General features: G+C 38.4%; 1 protein-coding gene across 3 annotated transcripts in view; it reads right to left on the bottom strand.

Annotated features, from left to right (window-relative positions):
• LOC146553161 (contactin-associated protein-like 4) overlaps positions 1–25,664 on the bottom strand; it is a 137,909-nt gene that overhangs the window by 72,653 nt on the left and 39,592 nt on the right. For all 3 annotated transcript variants that reach the window (XM_085253519.1, XM_085253521.1, XM_085253520.1), the window contains exon 2: positions 22,102–22,212. In XM_085253519.1, coding sequence (XP_085109645.1) covers positions 22,102–22,212 — 111 coding nt within the window. The remainder of the gene's footprint in view (positions 1–22,101; positions 22,213–25,664) is intronic.

Below are 25,664 nucleotides of genomic sequence, written 5' to 3'. Positions count from 1 at the left end.
TCGGATTACGTCGTGGAAGAGAAATTGTTCGAGCCATGTTTCCGAAGTAACAAAGAGGCGACTGGATTGCAGCCATTCAAAGATCAAATATAACGTCCTAGAACACTCCAGCTCACAGGTTAGTCTGCTCCAAGCATTTACACAAAGGTCAGTCTGCTGTTGTAGTTAATGCGTCATTTTTCTTAACATAATTGGTGATATAGGTTACAAGCAAGTCTGGCGCTGAACAGAAATTGTCGCGCTATGCTCCTTTATTTATTGTGCATAAATAGTAAATTGTCCTGACACAATATTGCGTTTCGCTTCTGTTATTATGGTACACTGACAAAAACACATACTTTTATTCACAGGATAAAACAGGTTTTTTGTATCACTAATTGCCCAGTACGATTACAGCATACAATATTATTGTCACTGCTACATTTCTGTGATGGGTACCAGAAATTATTTCTACTACTAATTAATTACCGTTGAGCTCAAAGGTCCTATTAATAAACGGTTAACGAATGTGTATTTATGAAGACGATTTGTGAGACTGGTAAACTTATGATACGTACGATGGTCTTTCGTTCTACACGGTGCATTTCAAGGTCCTGCACCCATCCGTCGGTAAACTGTACCTGGGCTTGTTGCAGTGACCGGAAGTTACTAAACTTCATGAGTGTATGCACTCACTCCAAGAACCGTATAATTATAAATATGCATATAAATATGCTAAGATGAGATAGCTGACTTCATCCAACTAGCAAATGTTTTCCAGGCTACGTTGGTGATACAGTTTTTTTTAATGTGTATGATATTTTTGTCATGCGATTTTAAAGCTGGTCCTACAACCGCATCCAAGAATAACATGCAGCGTATCTCAGAACTGTCGGTGAAAATTATTCTTGGAGCTAAGTTTAATTGAGCTGCATTTTAAAGAGGTGCAATTTCACAATTTGTGTATATTTTCTAAGTTCACTATTTTGTATGTGTTGAGAAAAACACAGATTTTAAAATTACATGGTCTAATATTTACATTTAGCATATAACTGCAACATTATTTTTTCGTTTGTTTTTTTTAAAGACTCGAAAGGACTTGAAATTCAAAGTTTCAGACTTGTGACTTGACTCGGACTTTTACACCAGTGACTTGAGACTCGACTCTGACTTGCCTGACATTACTTGAGACTTGACTTGAGACTTGAGGATAAAGACTTGAGACTTACTTGAGACTTGCAAAACAATGACTTGGTCCCACCTCTGACACACACACACACACACACACACACACACACATGCAAGTAAACCATAAATCACGACTCCCCATTTCTAATAATGTACGATAACAAATGGAGTGCAATGTGGTACTTTATTGTCATACACACAGTATAACTGTACCGGATATTAAATCTGAATAGATATAGAATGTTATCTTATAAAAAACCCATTAAATGTAATTACAATTAGGTTGCTTTATTGTCTCCCGTAGGAGGAAATTGTGATTGTGTCGTCTTGAACTGAAAAACTTGCTGCTTCAAACTAGAGATGGCACGATACCACTTTTTTATGTCCGATACCGATACCGATATCATAAATTTGGATATCTGCCGATACCGATATGAATCCGATATAGTGTTTTTTAATCAACAAAACTGGGTTTTTTTTAATATCTTGCTGCATTTTGTATAAGTTCATACTCAAGTTTAAAACAACAACTACACTAAAGCTATTCTGTTATACCTATATGCAAAAAAAAAAAAATTCATAGTTCAGCAATACTGATCAATCTAATAAACTTAAACCTACACCATCCTCCCTATTCTGGTATTTTAAAGAGTACTTAGCGTAAATATTAAGCAACCTAACTAATAGGGTTCCAACTCCCAGCAACAACAAAAATAAATAAATAAAAAATAGGGAACCACCCCTCACACTCCACCTCATGATGCTTAATCAACGTAATCAACCTTAATTTGATGCAGTGTGAAAAAAAAATGCACAGAAATCAATTATTTTTCAAGAAATATTAAATAGATTCAACATCTTTCTTCAACAAAATTGCAGACTGCACAGATGGTACCTTCCCAAAGGAAAAAGTACTATAGCTTACTAGGGTATATATATTAGACTTAATAGTCACTATACAGTAATGGACTTCTATTCATTTTACATCAGATTAAAACTTTGGGTGTAAGATTCGGATAATTATTTATTAAAAGCTAGACATTTTAAATGAGAATAAGAAAGAAAAGTATGTCTTTGTGCCCCCTTTTCCTTGTTAATGCCCTATCGGCCCCCCTGGCTAAACTTTGCTAGATCCGCCCCTGCACAGTTACCAGCCATCAGCTACGTAGAAAAAGATCCTGGTGTAGAAAGTAATAATAAATAAATTCTAACAACAGCTGATCAAGCTTAAACGTGCTGCTGTTGTTCAGCCGCTGGTTTCCTCTTTCTGGTGCAAAGTGGGCCAAAAACAAACTAGAGAGACGGACTTGTGACAGAAAAGCCGATCAGCTGATCATTAAGCAGTTTCATGATTGAAGTAGCAGCCAGAAGAGGCAGTCGCTCCATATATCGTTTGGTAAGCTTAACGCAGGAATGCTTTACAAACATTCAGAGATGGACTTACACACTTGCTTTACTTCTCTCGGGGATAACTTTGTCGGAGATGAAATGCCGGGTTGCTAGCGAAGCTCCACATGCTATCCAGACCACCGACAGGTCCCGCATGCCACAGCCGCTCTATCACGTGATGCATACTGCTCCGACGTGCTAACGTTCTGAGGTGAGTTACGGCGTGTTGCAAGTTTTGTGAGGTGCTTTCGTGATATTTAATGGATCGGATTACATTTTTTATTTTTCTCCGATATCCGATCCAGTAATTTAGGTCAGTATCGGACCGATACCGATACGTAATATCGGATCGGTCCATCTCTACTTCAAACTAAACCAAAAATTTAAAAAAACAAACAAAGAAACACTTTAATGAATGCAAACCTGCAGGAGCTATGTTAGAAGCTTATATTAACCTTTGCAAATGTGAATGTAACACTAATTGTTACTTCTCATACCTTTACACATAGAAAATGACGACTAATGCAGCTGTTGTCATTGCTCCACCCTGACTTAATAAGAAAGGCATTAAGATTTGGGCAATAAACAATTCACAAAAAGCATTATGCAAATAACATAGTTTCAAATAATACTTGCAATTTAGTGCACCAGCTAAAAGGCCAGCATCCAAATCTACTTAAATAATTTAAGCTGATTACCTAATAATAACATTAGCAGGGTACTCAACAACCACCCTTAAATTTATATAAGTCATTATGCATGTAAACAAAATATGATGATAACATTTTTTAAACTATGCCATGATTTCCAAATGAAGGTGTTTATCTTTAAATATTGTGATATTTATTTTGCTTGTTTAAATTGTCTGTCTAATCTGTCTAATGATGCTACTATTACCGTAGTTATTATCATTATTATTACAAAATTTTGTGACTGTGACGTCCCCACGAAGGAGGTCTAGGGGTGTGAGTGTGGCGACCGGTAACAAATGGGAACGGAACGGAATGAAAAGGAAACCAGACAGAGGTGTTCAGCACATAATATGGCTTTATTACAAATAATCTTAACCTAAAGAGCTGGCAAAGCCGTTTTACCAATAATGCCAAAGAAGCAAAGGAAGCAGTCGCAGCAATGAAGGAAAAAAACTACCAAACAAATAAAGGAGGCACTTCCCACTTAACTCCTCACCACGGGGAGACACTTCCGGGGCCCACAGGCCCGTCTACTCACTCAACATAAAACCACGGACAGGACAAATATGCAGTGGGACCTTTCCAACACCTAGAAAGACAGTGTAGAGCCACAAGGGAAAATCCCCCCACACACAGTTCATCCCCAGCCCATATTATCTCCGAGAGGTGATTGCTGGCTGGGTCCAGGTGCCAAACGAGGGTAATGAACAGCAGGTGTGTCGTGGAGAGAGGGCAGAGTGAAAGAGGGACAGAGGGGTGGGAGGAGAAAGAGAGGCGGAGACAGAGAGAGAACACCACACCCACACAAAGCCAATATCAAGAGGAGGCCCTGCTAGGGCTGTAACAGTGACGTTATCACTAAAGTTAATGCAGTTCATCTTGAGAGGCATGTGCATGTCTTAACAAAATCCAGCGGTAACCCATGCAGAGGTTGAGATATTTTGTCTGAATCAAATCAATCAAATCCAACAGGCTTATCATCCATTGCACTAGTCTTTGTGTAGCACTGTCTTTAAATGCCTTCTCGGCAGCTGCACACGCAATAGGGGGTACAATCCAAGCTTGAAAATGTCTTGCGTCTTTTTTAACCTCACTGCTACGATATTTTGCCCTTTACAAACAACCGCACATTGCTGTGAAGTCTCTATTATCATTTCTCAGAAAAAGCATCGCCAATAAGAGGATGCAGTTCTATACACTGAAGAGTTGCCAGACCATTTGTATCCTGTCCCCAAATATTGCAGTGCTAAGAAGCTGTGGTGTGAGCTATTGATTAGTTTTTAAGTTTGCCTGCAAGACTGCATCCGTTGCTATATAAAATATCATCAATAAAGGGTTGTGGTGCCAAGCATTGATTAGTTTTACAGCAGCTGTGCAGGTTCCTTTTCCGTATTACACATCACCAATAAAGAGCGGTGTGGTAGCATATTGATTAGATGTTTTCTAGATCAATAGGTTGAAAAAGGAAAAGCAAACCAAACAAAAGGCAGAGCTTTGAAAAAGTTATTTTATTCAAACATTATATACACATTTAGTTTTGTTCTTCATTTGGCTAGCAGCACTGTGTCTCACTCCAAAACACTGTCACTATAAGTGGTGGTGGTGTAAGCTATTGATTGGAAATACACCAGCTTATTGTAATTAAATGTATCTGTGTTTTCTGATGCAGTGACAACAGTTAGGAGAGAAAGAAGAAGCCAGAATCTGTGTTTGTGTGCGAGTGTGCAAAAGTGCTGTGTCAGGCCAAAGAGATGCCTCAGAGCTCAAACACCAGATGGTCAATTCTGAAAGTGGAGAGTGCTGACCCGAGCCCCACTGAGCACACACGCGCACACACTTTTCATCACTTCAGAGGTCTTTGTCATGATGCACATTTATTTCCTATGGAATTATTGTAACACTAATCACAGTTACCATAAACAGTATCTCACTTTAAATCTAATTGTTTCATTATTTACTTTTTTGATTCTGTGGACCAAATTTCTGCAGCCAAGCAGAAAAGATCCGCACAATGTGAGCAGGTAAACAGGTGTCCCACATGATGAGACGCTTTAAATGTACACAACTACTAATACTATAAAGAAAATCGAGGAGGAAATTCTGCACATTTGATGGTGTAGAGGTAGTAATCACAGTTGGATGCCATTTGTAACTCGAAACACCAGAAAGCTTTTCTCTGTCATGGACCCTGAGTTATTTTGCCCGAGTTTTGAGTTATTATATATTAATACTTGGACTTTGTTTTGTTTTTTTGCTGTTTTGACTTCTTTTTGAGTTTTGTTTTATTTTTATGTAGCTGGTATTCCCTGGCTAGTTTCCTCATGATTACATTCTCTGTTTAGTCTTTAAATTGTAGTTTTTGTCATTAAATTTCTGTTTATGGTCAGATTTATAGTTTATATTTAATTCCTTGAGTTTCCCTGTTTCTTGTTAAATTTGCATCTCTGTGTCAGATGTTGTCCTGTTAAGTTACTTCCTGTTTTACTGGTACACAGTAGCTGTTATTTTCTGTGTCTTTTTCCTGGGTTTTTTTTTTTTTTGTCATCCATGATTAGTTTCAGTGGAGTCTAATTATCCTTCTGCGTCCCATCTTCCTGATTACCTATTTTGTATTTAAGCCCTCAGTTTGCATCTATTCTTTGCTGTGTTGCATTGTGTAGTCTGCGCATTTGTTTCTCGTTTGTTCCTGTAGTGCATTCCTTGGACTCCTCTGGCTTCTAGTGACCCTTGTAATCTTCGTGTACTTTTTTTTTTGTTTCCCTTAGAATTTAATCATCCTTGATAAATATCTTTATTTGTATTCTGAACTCTGACCTTCTGCATTTGGGTGCACATTTACACCCACTTACACTTGCGTACAAAGGCAGCTGGCAGAAATCAATTAGAGAAACTGTCTTGTCCAAATAACATAAAGACCTGGATGAACTCCTTCTAAAATCAGACAAAACAGAGATTATTGTAATTGACCCTAAATATTTTTGGAAACATGTTTAACCATAGTTACTCATTACTTTGCATTACTTGAGTTCAAGAGACAGACAACTTCTTTATTTTGAAGATGATTGTGCGATTAAAAAGTTTGATTCTATTGACTGATGATAATTATGTGTAATTATGCATTTGGTACTTCAAATTGTCACGTTACTGTCACGTTACTGTACTGAGCTTGTTCCGTGTACAAGCTGTTTCCATCGAACTGCTAGGCAGAGTCAGTGAGTTGGGATTTACAGTCTGGGCTGCCCAAATTCCCATAGTACCAGCAACAAGAAGGTCATAAGCCATCTTGACAGTCTACAAAGGATAGTTAGCTTGGGTGTGCAGACTTTCATGGCCCAACAGTTTGACTGAATTGTCAAGAATTTTCCCAGAACTGAGACAGAATTTGCATTCATCAGTCAACTGAAGCCTTTCTTCCAGCATGCAGGCATTGCTAAGCTTTTCCAGGACACTGAGCAGTGTCATTTCTAAATAAATGTGCTTTATAGACTCACCATACTTCCAGATCTCCACAAGACATGTCACATGTGATTCAAGCCCATGCCATTTTCAAAAGTAAATTAAAAATATACTAAATGTAAGAAAATAAATGAATACATGATAAATGAATAGTCAAGGGGGGAAACCTACAAGTGTACAACTGTAGACATGTGGCAGTTGTAAACATTAGTGCCACCATTCATCATTTTGGTTTTAATATGTTCAATAAGAACCAAATGTGTGTGGCACCAGGCCCAGCAGAAATCTAAAAGAACTAGTATTGTGGCTGCTGGAAGCTGATCTTAAAAGAGCTAAAGGCCAAAGCTAATAAGCACTTGACTCAGACATGTCCAGTGACAGCAGAACTGTGAGGGGCAGACACTCCTGACCTTTACTCGTGTTGATAATGCTGTGGAGGCAAAGAGAAAGAGATCAGAGACAAAACTGAGACAAAGAGACGCTGCAAAGATTTACTATGTCCTGTCAGATAAAACAACCCTGTCTCCATAAAAGATGGAGCACTGTAAACTGTACAAACAGAATACAAACCATTGGTAAAACTAGCATAACAACACCAGGATATGTTTTTTAAATATGTACTTATTTTCAACTTGATTCAAACCAACAGAGATTCAAAGCACTGAAATGTTCTTCACTTCTATCTATGTAGTCATGAATTATAAATCAGTTCCAACACCTAAAGAAACAATGATACAAAGATACAGTTTGACATAAAGTGTAAAACCAGCTGAAGCACAACAGTTGCTGTCCTAGAAAATCAACACATTGAATTGAATTTTACATTTTTCCATTTTGCACATTTATACACTTCACAACTACTTGTTAGGAATACTCATTTAATCAAATGGATACCAGAGAACTTGCACTTTGCACTTCCCCCCCAAAAAAAAGGCTCTGCCACAAGTTGATGGTCAGAAGATGCTATAAATCAGAAGACAAGAGTCTCAGTCATACACTCTAAAAAATATTCGTTGTGTTTGTCGGTAGAACTTAACAAAAAAGCATTTTTCTGCTAAAAAAAGTAAGTTGCCTACATGTACACGTTTTAGTGAGTTGAATAATCAATGTTAGAAGTCAGTGCAACACAAAAATTAAAAAACAGCTCCTTAACTTAAATGTTTGAGTATATTGAATAAAATACTTTTGTCATCAATCAACAACAGAAAATATTAAGTTTGTGTAACATGTAAAAATGAGTTTCAACATCCTTCCTGTTTGAATTGAGACCATTCAGACAGACAAGGGCAACCCCGTAGCATATGTTCGTATTGTGCGCAACAGTTTCTGGATTCTTGTGGCTTCGTGGGAGAAGAGGTGTGTTTGCCCTCGACTGTGTTCGGTGAGTTAAGTAAGTACTGAATTCTAAATAGATGAATTACAAGTTATATTTGTACACTCTAAAATGTCATATTTAAAAAAAACTGAAATTTGATGGTTTTAATCGTAATTTAGCAGAGTATAGTTGTTGTTGTTTTTTTAAGTTTAGCTAGCCGTTTCTTTTAGCTAGCAAACGTTCCTCACAAATAAAAGAGTACAGATACAATTAAAACATGTCACTTGTCAGGGTACATTTGGTTAGCTGATAGACTATGTCGACAGCAGAGCATGTTCAATTTGAACCCGTATATGTTCAAATTAACCGGTCAGTAGCTGCCTGCATTTTTATCATGGTGTCAGAGTAAATTCGTGTTTCCACAAGATGGTCTCGGGTGAGGTAACTAATTACTGACAGAGTAAAATGTGGTGAATTTATCCCTGACTAAAAGTATTTCTATCAATTGTGTTGATGTTCTAAGCTCGACTGGGAATTCTGCCTGAGATTAAAGTTGGTTGACCTAGCAAAAAAACCCCAAAAAACAATATTGTGTGTGTGTGTGTGTGTGTGTGTGTGTGTGTGTGTGTGTGTGTGTGTGTGTGTGTGTGTGTGTATACGACTTGCATTTGCTTTCTGTAATTGTAAGCATAATGTAAAGTGTGGGATTGTGGCATGTCCACAGTGGTATTTAAATAGTTTAAAAGAAATTTCTCTTGCACATTTGGATTTGACACCTTATTACAAGTTTAAACTGCAGTCTGTAGATGTCAATTTTAAAATTCAATTTTGTTCAGTCTTTATGATTAATCTTTTTCAGTGTTGCATTGTAGTGTTTTAGAGAAGGTTTTATACTTAAAATAGCTTGTTAACTCAAAAGCTTCAATAATTCTTTGCATTACAAAAGGTTGCAGTAAATTTCAAAATGCATTGGACTTGCAAAATTTGCAAGTTTGAAACATCAAGAAGGAATGAGCTCTTAAAGCATTACAGGCTTAAACATAGCCATGGTGGACTGTTTATGCCTTGCCTGTACTGGGATTGTAACTGCTCATTTGAACATATGCTTCTCATAGGAACCGAAAACACACTCCTCACTCATTGGATGACTTCAAGCCTGAGCTGATACAGCGGTGTGTCAGTCGTTTGAATGCAGGAGATGATCCTCTTGAGGAACATAATGAAAATCCATTGTGTGAAGATGTAGCAAATGAAGAGGATGAAGAAATTGGGGAATTGCCTAATTTAATTGAGAAACATTTAGCCCACCTACTACTAAAACTGGAAAGTATATATAATGTACCTCGCAGGTGTATTGATGAATTAGTTGTTACAGTTACAGTTATAGTTCATGTCATTCTCTGATTCAGGTCCTATTCATCAAAAGCACAATTGTGCTGTTGATGAAATTTAGGTTACATTTACTTTTAGTCACTTTATCCTATTGCTAGCAAAGTGGGCATTTAAAGCAGGCCAGTGTGTAACAGTTTAAATTGAAGTTACAAAGATTAAATCTTTATTTCTTTTAAAAACATATTTAAAATCAATATTTGGCACAATGCAAGTCACATAAATGTAATAGTTTTGACTTTTCACCTAATAAACTGTAAGTTTAAGTTTTGTTTTGCTTTTTTTATTCTCCAGAGTTCGGTGGAAATGAAGAGAGAGGTCGCAATCCGTTGCCTGAAGGTGTATCTGAAAGAGAAGGAAGAGGATCTCTTCAGAGAACAGCTGGTAGGTGAATCTCGCATTCTTTTGTGTTTTATTTTTAAATGGCACATAAAATGCTGACATGTTTCCATTTAAACTACCTACTTGCCAGGATGGTGAACAACAGTTCCCAGAAGAAGTGGTAAAGATTGTAGTCACCAGACGTGCAGCAGTGTCTCTCAAAGCTGTCGCTAAAATTGTGATTGAAGGAACAGCAGTCCTGGAAGACCTTGATGTGCCCAGAGTGTGTGCCTTAATGATGGGGCTTATATACACTCTCAATCTGAGCTACCCAAAACAAGTAAAGAACACTAGAGGTATTTCTGGAACTTGATGGGCTTAAACCAGTCCACGGGTAATGTCTGTTAAGTGCAAACTTCTGTCATGAAACGAATGTGAATTGGACTGTAGTATTCCGATGTGCCTCTTACGTTTTTGTATGCAGTCCCAGATGAGTGTAGTTTTGAGAAAAGTTTGTAATACATATAATCTTAGCTTTGGATTGTTCTGTTGTTGAACATTAAAATCTTTTGTCATTTCCTTGATTCTGCGACAAGTTGAACAAGTTGATACCAATTTATGTTAATGTTAACGTACATGAAGTACTTTTTTTTTTTAGTCATTTATAATTAAAGGGCTGCTGTAATGTTTCATTTATGTTGTATTGACACAGAAGTGTATTACTTTGAAAATGTTTTGTAATAAAATAATCAATTGGAATAAGTGAAATGGCTTTGTGTGATTTTTAGAAAAGCTACTATAGAAACCTAAACTAATTGGCATGGATAATTGTGAGTAGGATATATGTAAAAAAGTTCGTTGGTGTAACTCAACTAATGTAATTTCTCAACTTAATTTTACCAGAAATTTTAAATTAATATTAGGTTGAATAAACTTAATTATGCTTGTGGAGGTCAAGGTAAATCATGTTGGTTTGTTAAACAAGTTGAGTTAGCCAAACCTAAAAATTACTTGCTGAATTTACTTAATAATATGCAAAATTTGTAACTTAAAAAGCTGAGTGGAAATTGTTACCTTACTTTTTTAAGTTGAGGCAACAAAATATTTTTTAGAGTGTATGGGATTTTTATTTTTTGCTTACATTGTTCTTTTGTAACTTTTTGGTTAAGTTTAGGTGAAAAAAAAAACACAGTTTACTACCCATTCAAACTGAAAAATCTTACTTTTTTATTATTATTTTATTATGTTTTAATAGACAAAAGGTACAGCTATTAAGTGATGTGTCTGTGGCTATCCTGCTTAATTGCCACATGCTTTGGTCTTCAAGGTGTACACTGAGGTGTTTCCAGGCTGTCCTGGGTGCATATAGAGATTGAAAATGTGACGTCATTCAGGGGTAAAACTGCAAAGGATTCTGGGAACTCGTGGCAAGAGGTACTAGCGCACGCAGGCTTTCAATTGAAATCAGTTACAGAGCGATAAAAAGAAACCCAAAAAATGGCAAGAAGCTGTTGTATTATTAACTGCAATAGCCGGTCGCATGACAGCCACGGGAAGCCGACGGGTAAAGAGATCGGTTGTTATCGGATTACGTCGTTGAAGAGAAATTGTTCGAGCCATCTTTCCGAAGTAACAAACAGGCGACGGGTGGCCTGGATTGCAGCCATTCAAAGACCAAATATAACGTCCCAGAACACTCCAGCTCACAGGTTAGTCTGCTCCAAGCATTCCCACAAAGGTCAGTGTTTTGTAGTAGTTAATACGTCATTTTTCATAACATAATTGGTGATATAGGTTACAAGCAAGTCTGGCGCTGAACAGAAATTGCCGCGCAATGCTCCTTTGTTTATTGTGCATAAATAGTGAATTGTCCTGACACAATATTGCGTTTCGCTTCTGTTATTACCATGGTACACTGACAAAAACACATACTTTTATTCACAGGGTAAAACAGGTTTTTTTTTTGTATCACCAATTGCCCAGTGCGATTACAGCATTATTGTCACTGCTACATTTCTGTAATGCGTACCAGAAATTATTTCCACTACTAATTAATTACCGTTGAGCTTAAAGGTCCTATTATGAAGACGATTTGTGAGACTGGTAAACTTATGATAGGTACGATGGTCTTTCGTTCTACGCGGTGCATTTCAAGGTCCTGTACCCATTCGTTGGTAAACTGTACCTGGGCTTGTTGCAGTGACCTGAAGTTACTAAACTTCATGAGTGTATGCACTCACTCCAAGAACCGTATAATTATAAATATGAGCGTGGTGAAAGTTGGGCAGCACGCTAACGTATTTTGTCCACTCTGTGTGCTCGTACGGGTCTAAACCTTTCACTCCTTTGATTTTTTCCTCGTATCTTTTCTTTGACTTTTCATCATGTCTGTCTTTGTACGGACCGGCATTGTTCTCATTCATTTTGTACATAACTTTTTTGGGGGACAAAGAACAAGCAAGAAGGTATTGGAACCGGAGAATGAACGTTTTGCGGTGCTGCAAATGCTTGCATTTGATGCAGTATTTGGATTGTTTTGCCACGAGTTCCTGGCATGCAATGCACGAAAGTCACGTGGTCTGTCAATCTCTATACTCAAAACTCCTCACCTAGATGATGTCCAAACCGAAACCGCTCCTTTTGACATGGAAGAGTAGCCACTCTATTTTGACCTCTTCTTAAATGACTAAACTCTCCTAATAAATCCCACCACAAGCGTCTGGCACAGTCTTCCACAAGCATCCTTTAGTCACTACCCACAGGTTGTCACCATAAGTTGGGATAGGAATGCAGATCAACTGGTAAATCAACAGCTACAGCTCACCAACATTAGTGCAGGCGCTACACTAGTCCATTTGTTAATAACCCTCTCCTAGCTTCACACCTCATAAACAATACGCCTAGACATGTAAAATTCTCCACATGGGGCTGTAACTCATTCCCAATGGGCACTCCAGCCTTTCCCTATCTGAGGCCTCAGAGGCTGAGGCTTCACTCTTCTGGACAGAGATTTCTGATGCTGTGCCAAAAATGCCAATTACAGCTGGATAGTGTTGTGACAACAACACTGCCTTAGGAAGAAGACAATGAATGTTACCCAAGCCTACATTGGAACCTAAGCGAGAGATATATTGTCAGTTTCCACTCATCCACAGGATAAAAGACTTGCATGAAAGGCAGATGATTAAATTGTGCAGCTGTCAAAAGTCATTTACATGCTACGAACAACACCAGCTGAATATTTTTGCCCCCATTTCAGACGGTGAGAGACTCCTATTGAATAGAGTGCATTATAGCAGTGAAAAGAAATACAAACCACCACCCACTGCAAACTAGATTATAGAATTATCAGCTTTTGGACAATGTCAAAAAAGCCAAATATACAGGCTCCATTTATAGGTAGAATTCATGGCACTGTTGTAAGGGATTGTATTATAGTGCACAGGCAATCCCAATTAAATGCTTGGTGAATTAACTCATCTTTTGTGCTTTCTGTTAGCGTAATGTATATTGACTAAAAACTTTCTGGGTTATGCTACCAGTTAATTGGGGTTCATTAAAAGCAGCTGAACTAACTGACCATTATCTTTATTCTCCCTAATTAGCTGCAAATTAAATTGAAAATTGGTTTCCAGAAAACTTTATCCTAATTTTCCCCAGAAAGTCCCCGAATAATCATACATAGTATAAGACTTTGTTTTTTTCTGGAAAATTCTTCTCAACAAAGACTTAATACAACTAATGTGAGACAGGTTTGTCCCTGATACCAACTGAATCCAGTTAACCTGTAAGGACTGACACCTGAAACCAACTCAATTTGTCCCGTTACTAGAGCATTAAGGAGTGTATGTAATAGGTGAAGAGAAAAGCTGCTCAGGCTGCACAGTTGCCCTTCTGCTTTACTGCTGAAGGGAGACCAAGCTTGACATGAAGCCACTGCGGACAGAAGCACAGCTATAAGAAGCAGATAGATGGATAAGCAAAGAAAGGACCACTGAATCATTAATAATGCACCGAAATTCCACCTGACAGGTACAGAAGACAGACAGGAACATACAGAGATAGACATGAGCAAAATGAAAAGTCAAAAGTTGAAAGGAGAGACAGGCAGAGGAAGAGGCAAGCTGTTACCTTAAGAGACAGGCAGCACAGTGAACAGACAACACTACAGACAGACAGGGAGCTGAATGGGAAAGACAGACCTGGAATGAAGGTTAATCATTTACATGAGAATAGCAAGCCTGGATGGTAATTTCAGCAGCCTGATGACATGTCAGACGAACAGAAGGGCTAATGGGCTCGATGTAGCAGCAGCAGGCTGGGAAACATTGGATATCTCCTGCAGGGAAACTCCAGCCTATTTCCCCTCAAGCTTCAAGTGTAATACTGGAACTTTGAACAATGAACACACACACACTCACACACAGAGACAGGCGTAAATCAGTACTTGATTAGTTGGCAATTCGTAAACACAACAGGTTTCCAATTAAAGTTAAATTCGCATTTTAAATCAAATTCACTGAGAAAGTGATTACAGTGGCACAATAAGTCTTAACGTCTATTCCAGCATAATTGCAGCAGCTTTACTGATAATTGTCAGCGCTGCCCGAGAAAAGAACACGAACACTGCTATTAACATTTGGCAAGAAGATGTGGCTGACGAAATTAGTTTTTACTGATGAAAATGTGGCTGCAGACTAGGGCTGGGCGATATGACCCAAAATTCATATCTCGATATTTTTTAGCTGGATGGCGATATAAGATATATATCTCGATTTTTTTTTTTTTAAAGCCATAAAGTAAGAACAAAAAGAGAGTTCTTAGTCAAAGCTGTGTCCCAGATGTCACACAGGCACTTTTATTAACATAGAGCAGATGTACATAAAATTTACTCAAAAATAAATTATGAGCATTTATTAAATAATAATGCTCCATAAATAAAAGAAAACAATGTTGTTTTTGTGCATAACAAAAAGCTCACAAATGTGCAGTCAAAATGTAAACTAAAAGACGAGCACTATAACAAGGACAGATTTTACAGCTGCTCTGTTCCCAACTTGTACTGCGTGACTGACAACCTGGAGTTTGAAATCCGCTTCGCAACCACGTCTCTTAACAGGTGCCATTTATGGTCCTTATACACAGTAAGGTAATATTACGTTGAAGCACAGTACGTATCACTCCGCGAGGCTCAGCCGTAATGCTCCGACAATCCATCAAGCGCTGCAGCTCCGTAGCTTACCAAAGTCGTGCTAAAACATTTTTTGACAGATTGCTGAGCGCCGTGTTCCACATAAAATCGGTGCGCGGCCATCAAGCACAACCAGAATTCATACATAAGGCGCGCTGTCAACTTTTGAGAAAATGAAAGGATTTTAGTCCGTGCAGCCCCTCTGGGCTGCATGGCGTTAGCGTGGTTAGCTAGCTAACACGTTGACGCCGTCCAGCCCCACGCACGGGGCGATGCGCAGTAACTCGTTAACGGATTTGCCGTGTCCATCTTGTCGCTTCCTGCAGGTGAAGCGATGGGGGAGGAGGGGGAGTTGTGTTCAGTGAAGGAGAGGCGAGGCCGAGTAACGTTGCGTAAAGACGAAAGTGGACGAAAGAGAGGCAAACTTGCGGCTCCGCAAGTATAATTATAACGTAACATAGACTATATCGATATAAAGGATATTGTCACATCTTATATCTCGTATAAAAATATATCGATATTTTTTAAAAACTCGATATATCGCCCAGCTCTACTGCAGACGGAGTGAAACTAATGACTACACCAGAAAACAGACTGCAAAGAAAAGGAGACAACTTCTAAGAAGCTCATTTAAAACACGGAAAGCAGATGGATGGGAAAGGGGGGTAAAAATTCTACAAGGATAAAAAAAGAGGCTTATGTGAGAAATGAGCGATAAACTGTAAGAACAGAAATCAAAATGAAGGAAGATCTAAACAGAGAGGTGGGGAGCCCAGAATAGTGAGTGATTCATCCCACAGGTTTTGGTAAGACAGACATTTATCTTCAACGAGCCTCTTGCCAGAGCTTTTCAGGCTTTTCTGCACCCAGATGTAAAAATACAGTGACTGCAAAAAATATTGAGTGTGCCACCTTTCAAAAGAATCTGCCATCTATATAAAAACAAGAATGTGTATATCGCTCTGAAGCGATACACAACATATAAACACATTTATCACTGCTTAGCTGAGCTTTTTGTGTGATAAAACTATGTGGCAAACAATAACATCGTCATTTCAGACGTGGTTTTTATTTGTTCAGCAAGTCTGCCAAGCACACTTCACGTCTCAACTGAGTCCCACAAAGTGGCAAAAAATGGCTGGCTGAATCCAGTAACGCATATGCTCGTCCTGCATTTGCACATTGATTTCATCACAAACTCAAACCTGCGCAGAGAGCGAGCATGTGCAAGAAGCCAAGAGTGCTTGAACACTACGTGTTTCACAAAGGGGACGTCATTTAAATTTATATCAGCTATTTTTTCAGTTGTTTTTTAATGAGCAGAGACAGAAATTTTAAATGTACCTATGTGTTCCCGTGTATTTCATATATCATATATTTCTGCCTGTTTGAACACAAAGGCCTGACATTGTTTGAAAATGGAAAGTTTGTGTAATCAGAATCAGAAAGGGTTTTATTGCCAAATGTTGAGCGGGTTTACAACATTAGGAAATTGCTGCGGTGCTTCAGTGCAAACATACTGTTATAAATACTGTTATAAATTAAGCTTAAATAGACATGAAAATAAAAATGAGAGTAATAAGTTATACATTAGATCTTTATTCTCTGAAGAAACAGAAAAATGTAACAGTGCACTGAAATAGTTTCATAAACCACTGGCCACAAATAACTCTACACAGTACATTTTGGATATATGCTCAAGACTATCACCACCAGCAACAATGTCTCCAAGCTGTTTTACAATTTATGGCTAGGTTTTAAAGTTAAGCATTAGCAACCACTTTTGTCATTGCTGGAGTCAAGCAAGCCAAGCAAATCAATGATGTAGTCAAGCAGTAGAGCACCTGCTCTATACCTGCTGAGCTACAGCCATCTCTAATAACAAAAAGTCTTTGAAGTTAAAGCCCAAATTTAATAATACATGCATTTATATGTAAAAGGTATTTCAGGGCTTTGATAATCTCTGTTCATTTAGTGAGTAAATGAACTGAAAGGGAAGCTGCTCCTCTGAGAACAGCTACAGCAGCCAGAGTTTTTGCAGCATCAGCAGCCGCAGAAGCAGCAGTAGGAGTTGAAAATGAGACGGAGGCATTCATTAATTCATTGATTTCCTCAGCAAACAGCCGGGATCGTGTGGGCTTTGCACCGTTAATACAGCTGGGAAGGAAATGTGACACACACGGCTCTCCTGATCTGCCACTACAACTTGATTTGAAAAATGCAGTAGTAGAATGACAGCTGAACCTGATTTATGAAGCCATCAGCAGCACAGTGGCCATTCATTACCCTCCTACTCCTAATGTCTGCGTTTTTGCAACTTGACGTGATTTTTACTGATTATTTTTTACAGTTATGATCCACGAGTATCGTGTATGACCTGACATTCATGGCACTGAATTTGTCATTAATTATCATTTTTAATTAATCAAGAATCTGGCCGCTTGAGGGAGCAATACTGATAAATTATTAGCATGTAGAGTGGCTTTTCCTAGACTAAATTCTAAGCCGTGCTCAAAACAAGTTGTTAAGTTAGTCTGTCTGCATTTTGGCACTGCACGAGTAGAACACACTCATGTCCTGAAAGTACTTTAGCTTTGAATTCAAAAGTGAAGTTTTAAACATTAAAGAGTTAGTGTAAATATTAAATATATGTCTATTATAGATTAAAATTGATGACGTGGAGTTATTGGCATAATTACCAAGGCTGTGACCCTGGAGAAGGCGCCACATTGAATGAAAAAGGACAAATATGTAGAGTTCTTATTTGGTTAGGTTTGTGCAAAAAAAACTACTTGGTTACATTAAGGCACAGATCATATCAACTCTAATGTGTTTTACAGCATCATGGGCCACAGGTTCTAACTATGAATGATGCAGTGAATGACAGTGGGATTATGGTGGATTTTTCCCACACACAGAAATGTGGGTGCTTCTCTCTATTGGCTCATTACAGCTGCTGCTTCATCACTTGCCAAGCCAACAAACCATGTCCTTAACACTTCTTCAGAGATGCCCTTCATAAAAAGCAGGATGTTGCAAACAGCACCCTTACTGCTGTTAAATTGCACTGCAATTTAACAAGTTGAAATAAAAGGCGGTAGGGAAGCTGATGTAGTCTATAAAATCAAATATGCGGTTGGTTGTCGGTAGTCATTCAAGTTTTTATTTTGTGTTTTGGATTTCTTTTTTGTTGGGATAGGTTAATTGAACAATCTAAATTGCCCATAGGTGTGAATGCGGGAGTGAATGTGAGTGCAACTGGTTGTCTGTCTCTGTGTGTTGGCCCTGCGACAGACTGGTGACCTGTCCAGGGTGTACCCCGCCTCTCGCCCTATTACAGCTGGGATAGGCTCCAGCGCCCCCTGCGACCCTGAAAAGGATAAGCGGAAGCGAATGGATGGATGGATTTTTTTTTGTGAGTCTGTTGTAAAATCTGATATACAAAATTCTTTTTTTCTTTTATTTAGTTAGTGATAGTTTTCACATTGAAACAGCAGTGGTATAATGGTGGCATAATCAAAGATGAATGGAATAGGAAACAGATCATCCTCCCAACAGTGTCCTGTTTGCAGTCACAGGATCACAAGTTCTGGAAGTGAAAGTCAATGTCTTTGTACTGCAGAGTGTTTCAGGGTGTTAAAATCAGAGGGGGATACATTTTTATCCCCACCGGGCTTAAAAAAAATCCTTTAGAAGAAGCAGGGACGTGTAGACCCGGTCAAATTACACCCTAATTTCATCCCAGAATAAACTCACAAATAGCTCCGGCCACAAAGACTGAAAAAAAGTCCTTTGATTGCTGTTTACCTCCTGCAGTCTTTATTTCACAAATCAGTCAAAAGTCAGTGACATCACTTCCACTACCACCAATAAGGACAACATAGTGGGGAAAAAAGGCCTTTTTCAGAACATGCCAATAACAGGAAAAGCACAGGCAGTTCATTAACCAAAATTATGCTCTATGTAAGGATGCCAGTAAGTCGTAGCAGTGTGACAGTGTGCCAGAAAGAACAATAGCAGACTTGGGAAACTGTAGCAAGTAAATGGTATCCATTACTAATTTAAGTTTGGTCTTTTTATGGTAATGGTAAACTGATATACTTAATCACATTGAGGAAAATAAAAAATATAAGGCGGTAGATCTTTTTTCCCCCATTCTAGATTGTCTTTCATCTTGAGAGTCACTGTTTCTAGTTCCTATTTTACTTTTTCTGCCTGTGATCTTGAACACTGCAGTGTATACCCTGGACATTTCGCCAATCCGACGCAGGGCTAATACGGAGAGATAGACCATTCACACTCACATTCACACCTATCGCCAGTTTAGATCCAACAGTTACTGAGTGGATGTCTTTGGACTGAGGGGACCTGGACAGAACCCACACAAAGACGGGGAGAACATGCAAACTCAGAACACAGAAAGGAGTGGTGGTGGTGGTGTCAAACTTAGGACCTTCTTGCTGTGAGGCAACAGTGCTAACCGTACTAATTTTTATTAGGAATTTTATTTTGAAAGTAATTCACACCTGTGATATCCTAATTGCTTCTATCCTTCCTTTATTTCTCAGTCAGCCCTACATCATCTTGTCTCCCTCCCCGTCTCTGTGAGCCTTGCTGTCCACCTGCTCACCCATCTTTGGTTGCCTTTATGTTTCTTCTTTTGAGTTGTGTTACCATTTGGATTTGATTTTAAACCCGTTAAGTTTTTCACTTTGTTCTCCAGTAAATTTTATTAACACTATCTCCAGCTGATTTTCCAAACTGTCGGGGTGTCTGCATTTATTACCTCATTTTAACTTCTTGTCACCTTTGCTCTATGACTTGCCAAAATCTCTACACTTTTCAAACCATCATTTATGCAATACAATGAAAAGAGAACTTGATTTGTCATTAACCTAAAGTTAAGCAACATTTCAGAGCAAAGTCGTTGACTTGTAAGACAGGAAAACAAATTGGCAACAGCCTCGGCTGTAGCACAATTTTTCCATGCTCGGATTCTTTGTTTCCCAGGTGGTGGAAATCATTCAGATCCAGATTAAACCCATCTCACCCTCCCAGCTGATTTAGAGCTTTGATGTCAGGATAAAACACTGAAGCCTGCTCCCTGCAGAACGCTCCACAACAAACCACAATCTTCATTTTGTCGAAGCTTCACATCAGCATCCAACACAAGATTCCCTGCTGGGTTTTCATGCTGGACAAACAAACACCACACAGCTATCCTTCTAGTATCAGCATCCAATACAAATGGCATCAACAGAGAATAAAGACAAAGCAACTGGTGCGTATTCTTCTGTTTTGTCTCGTCTTATAAATTATTCTGATCCTCTGTCTACCTCTAAACTAGTCACCAGTGGGCTGTCTGTTTGTCTGAGTAAATCAAGTAAGGAAAAAAATCCTGTTTGGTGTTTTGTGCTTTGAGGCCAGAGCTTCACAAAAGTATTTCTTCAGCTGATCTCCACAGCTGCAGAGCAACGCCTCTATTTTAAAATGCTATTCCCCACTCAAGAAGCATCATACCAACAAACAGATCCACAAGATCATTTGCATCATTGCATCTACATTTAAGAAATGTTATGTTTTTAAAGCACATTTAACTCTCTGTCTGCCAAGTAAGTTTCTACTACTGTGTGTATATAAAAAATATTATTGTACACACTATATTTAAACATTGAATAAAATAAATAATAAGGATTAGAAAAACCTGGCCAGTATTCATCTGTAGTGAGATTATCAGTAGGGCTGGGTATCATTTCTACAACTGATTCAATCCTGATTCACAAGGTCCTGATTTAATCCAATTCAATTTAATTTTGACTCAGAAATATTATTATGATCATTTGTCTTTGTATATGTAGTGTCAAAATAAGCCTTCACACCTTGTATATTAAAAATATTTAATTCAAACGTATTTGAATATTTCTCTGCAATTACATACTCAGTGTAAACTTGGTATAAAAACAAAGCTGACACTTGTGAGACTTCATCAGAGTTGCAAGCGTCACAGCAGATGCCTTTGTGTCAATGTGACTGAGGATAAAACACTGAAAAATATGAAGGAGATTTTCCTGGCCAGGAAATTTGCTTTCTTGTTGGAGGTCATCAAAAAAACAAAACAAAAACAGCACCCAACAACACTGTACAAACATTTGACTGGTGCACAATAAGCAAGCAAATAATGCAGAATAGGGATTTTTGATGGGAAACTGTTCTTGAAGTACACAGAGAGAGCTGTGCAGGAAGTGGGATTTTATTGTGTTGGAAGCAAAATAGCCAAAGTAACAGGAAATTCATGACAATGTTTTTCAAACGTGAAGCATAGTTTTGATCTTATGCTGCTGGTTCAGTGAATTTTGGTTGGAGAGTAACGAAACCTGCAGTTTTAGAATCTGTGAGATGTCGGCTTTCAGTATCTGCCGGCATGTAGGTGTTATCGTGTGAATCTGTTTACCTGCTCTTTAATCCTTTGCTGTTTTAACTGTTTGGTTGTTGTGGTTGAAATGAGCCCCAACAAATTCAGCATCCTGGATGAACAGGACTCCACTCACCATCGCACCATTCCAGGAAATTCAACTGAGCCAGGCTCCCAAAAGAAACCTGCATCTCCACTGGCCGGTTCCACAACCTTACAAAGAAACCAAACTTCTTGAGCTTCTCCATGGCCTCCTGCACTGCCTTGCACTACACAGCCAGGCTGTTCCACAGCCGATCCTGCCTTTCTCAGTTCAGGTATATTAACTATAGTGGGGGTGATTTAAACAGACATGTAGAAGTTGAAAAGAACAACTTCAGTGTATTTACTTTATTTATTAATAGACTCGATTAGCTTTTCTCAAAATGTAAATGAGCCCTTTCATCATTTTTCATGCATCTCCTGACTGCATAGAAGATTTAACAGATTTAATCTCTAATCTGACCACTCTCCCCCAACACAAAATCTTGAATAATCGGGCCCCATCATATCTTCAAGACAGCAAAGAAAAACATCAAGGTTCATTTACCATTTATCTATACATAAGGAAACGTTTTTTGACAAAGCATGTGAAATACAAGAATTAGGTCATGAAACACAATTATTTTGAACCTCCAGCACTTTAAACAAATCCACAGCCAAAGTCCTACTCATTAAGCACAACAGGTATCTGTGAATGACCCACTCCCCAACAACAGTAAAACCTCACCGTCTCTTCTGTTGAGTTTGGCAAAGCCAGGCGCATGGCTGGTGGACAGCTGTGAAGAGCTCCTGAAGGATGATGGAGGCAGGCTGGAGACCAGTGGTCTGTCACACACCTCTGTCACCGATAAAAAAAGAGCAGAAAAAACATGCAAGGTTAGAACTTCATACAAAATATTGTGAAAAGTTTGTTGTTCAAAATAGTCAAAAAGATTCATAAGAGGTTGTATGTTTGTGCTTTCAATATCTTCTGCACTACAGACGAAATGGAAATGAAGGAAACTATGAAGAGGTGTGCATCATGACCGATATGTGACCCATCACGTATCTTTAAATTGTATTTCTAAATCATGTATCAAATGAATGATTACTCTCAGTTCACTGCACTTTTGTTGGCATATGCGTTGTTAGTCCTAGATGAAATAAATATTAATTTAACATTAATGTTTGTATTCCTTTACATTTACATGTGTTTCCTCAAAATGATCTAATACTGTGTAGCTGTTGTAATCATCTTTGTAACACATGAGGAAAATCCACTGATTGGGTAATGCAAACAGGTCTGATTCTGGACCAACTGTAAAACGTGGAGTATCATCGGCTTTTCTAAATACACTGATGGGTGATGAAATGCTTCTCCCACTAAAAATGTTAGGTCCAGATGAACAGAATCAACTTTTTGGGACTGACACTAATGTTATGCTCTTCTTTTCAGCCTCTTGGGAGTTTTTCTGGTTTCCTATGGTTTAAATTTGCCCTGAGAGAATCTCGCATTAACTACTGATGATTTTTCTGATTTAACTTCTGATAATTGGACATCAGAATGGATTTTGACCAGTCTCTCAGAAACTCTAAATCTTTTGGGTTTCTTGGCTGCTGCTTGGCAACTTGAAGCTCCAGCTCACTCAGCAGATTTTCTATAGGATTGTGAGCTAGAGAGGTGCTAGGCCACTTCATGAGCTTAATGTGCGTCTTCCTTAGCCACTCCTTCATTGACTTGGAAGTATTTTTTTGGATCATGATTATGCTGGAAGTCCTATTAAAGACACATCTTAAGTGATCTGGCTGCGGGAAGATTTTACAATGCAAGTTGTCCCCTCAATGCAGTGAAGTCATTCTGTACGCTTGGAAACATTATGCTTTCTGTTTTCTGGTGTGCTTACATGTAAGAATAGCAATTTTTAGGTCATACTCAGCATTTCTCTTCCTCCAAGTACAGCGGGTTGAGTCGATGCTAAAGGGCTCAATTTTGGTTTCATCAGAGCACATCACTTTCTTACAAGACTTTCCTGAGTCATTTAGACGTTCATCTGTAGGAATCTGTAGGTCAGAATTCAGAGTCGATTCCAGGAGATCAAATATTTATTTATGCAAGTCAATGTATAACTTTTTGCTGGATTTTTGGTTGATATTCTGTCCCTCTCGGTTAAAATTAAACTACCATAAATACTGCTGACTCTTCATTTTTCTGTAAGAGAGCAAACTCACAAACAGGGGATAAACTAATAATCATTTCCCCCATTGAATTATAAACTAACATACTATACAATAAAAAACAATGTGTGTAATGAATGTTTGTTTTGAGATTGCCTTTAGTCTGAACAGTGCATCATGCTGCCCAGACATGAGCTCCACAAATTGTGTAACTATTCGCTAAAGCAAACTTTTTTTTAATTTGTCTCATTAAGATACCACAGAGTGCTTGGAGGTGTTATCAGTTGTAAGTTTAATGTCAGAACATGCCTGTCACATTCATCTCCAGTCTCTCACTGAACCAATCAAAATCTTAAAAGAGATTGGATTACAGTCTCTAAGCTCATCTTCGGAGTCGAAGACGCGTCTGAGTGATTCATATAACAGAGATAAACAACAGAAACCATGCTGAGGAAATCACAGTATCAGATGCAATTGGAAATGGATCAGCCTACATCTCTTAGCATGTGTAAAAACCACTGAATTGTTATAAACAGCAGGAGAGGAGCTTCAAATGATCGCCTTTTCAGGATCAAAGACATGCTGTGTTGCTCTCAACTTGATCGCTGTGCATTTTGATTTATCCGGTATGGCTGAGGGGCTTTTAATGCCTTCAGACAACACTTGGAGAAGCAAACAGTCCTTAAAATTGAAAAGCTAACATCTAATGAGTGTTTCATACGACAGCTATTCATCAATCCTATCGACTCTGAGTATAACAACATGAGTGGCAGAGTGGAGTCTAATCATTGAGAAGCAGGTTTAATGTTCCCTGGGTTGAAACAGGTCTTTCAGCTGTAATGGCCTCATATTAGATGAATGAACAGTCTAATAATGTCCAGTTGGATGAGTAAATGGTGTAATTCTGCCTCGATAGATAAATGAATGTTGCAATCATGTCGCCTTGTGGAGATGAATGGCATCCTGAGTGACTCATTACAGGCTGGATACTGATGTGGATGAATCGGTGTTGTCAAAAGAAACCTTGGTTTACAGATGATGTCCTGCAATCAAAACATCACATCACTAATGATGAAGAAGATCATTTGATTGTTTGCTTGTTTATGTATATATTATTTCATCTCATTATTTGTAGATAATGATTTTTTTACAGACTTAATTCTGACAGTTAATTGAACCTGAGGTGAGCAGAAAACAACAAAACAAACAAACAAACAAAAAAAAGCCAGAATTTGGAAAACAGACAGCTTTCCATCTCCTGCAGCTCTCCTTCTGTTCTCAGTCTCTCCCACCAGACAAGTAGGAGGCTTTGTGCTAAAATTAAGCTAGTCCCGATGTTGGTTTCACCCTGAATTTAAACCCTGCTGGCCCAAGTAAAATCTACTTAACTCTTTGCAACACCCAATACTTTCTTACTCTTTATGCTGGTCATCTCATCTGGTCTGGAGAAAACAGTGGAAACCAGTGTGTCTAAAGCCTGAAAACAGCCCAGAGCCTACCCCAGATTAAAGGCAGTAAAACTGAATATATGGAGTAACAATTTACTAACCAAGAAATCAACACACAATACAAATTAAATTTTAGTTTTACGAGATTGTCGTTGGTCTGCACGGCGTAATCGTATCTCACAGATATACACACAGATTCAGCCCCATAAATATTCATCGTTTTCCTCTCAAGCTGCAAACATAAGCTAAAGCCAAACTAACACCTCCTCCCTCTAAATCCTCTCTGTTAATGGATGTTGTTCTCCACCACTGAGACAAGAGCCAATTACTATGATTCACGCAGCAGTCCAATCTGGCCCCACAACTCTGACAACAAGGCTTTAGTTTCGATTACTCTGTCAACATCAGTGCACTTCATCTCAACAACACAAGGTCTTCATCCGCTCTCCCAATATTCACCAAGACCCAGTGCTTTTACTTGTTGATGAGAAATACCACACCATTTAAATGAGTGAGTGACACAGATTTCATAATATCCATATTCAACACACTCTATATGGACAAAAAAAATGGGTAAAGTATGCGTTTACAAATATTCGTGAAAGAATGGACTATTTGAAAGAGCTCACCGAGTTCAAGTATGGTACTGTGATAGGATCCCATCGTTACAACTACTCAATCTGTAAAA

Source organism: Mchenga conophoros, linkage group LG18, assembly GCF_057382185.1.
Source record: "Mchenga conophoros isolate Kocher_MC1m ecotype Shallow Benthic linkage group LG18, M_conophoros_male_GT1.1, whole genome shotgun sequence".
In the NCBI taxonomy this organism is placed as follows: domain Eukaryota; kingdom Metazoa; phylum Chordata; class Actinopteri; order Cichliformes; family Cichlidae; genus Mchenga; species Mchenga conophoros.
This window is presented reverse-complemented; position numbering and strand designations above follow the sequence as displayed.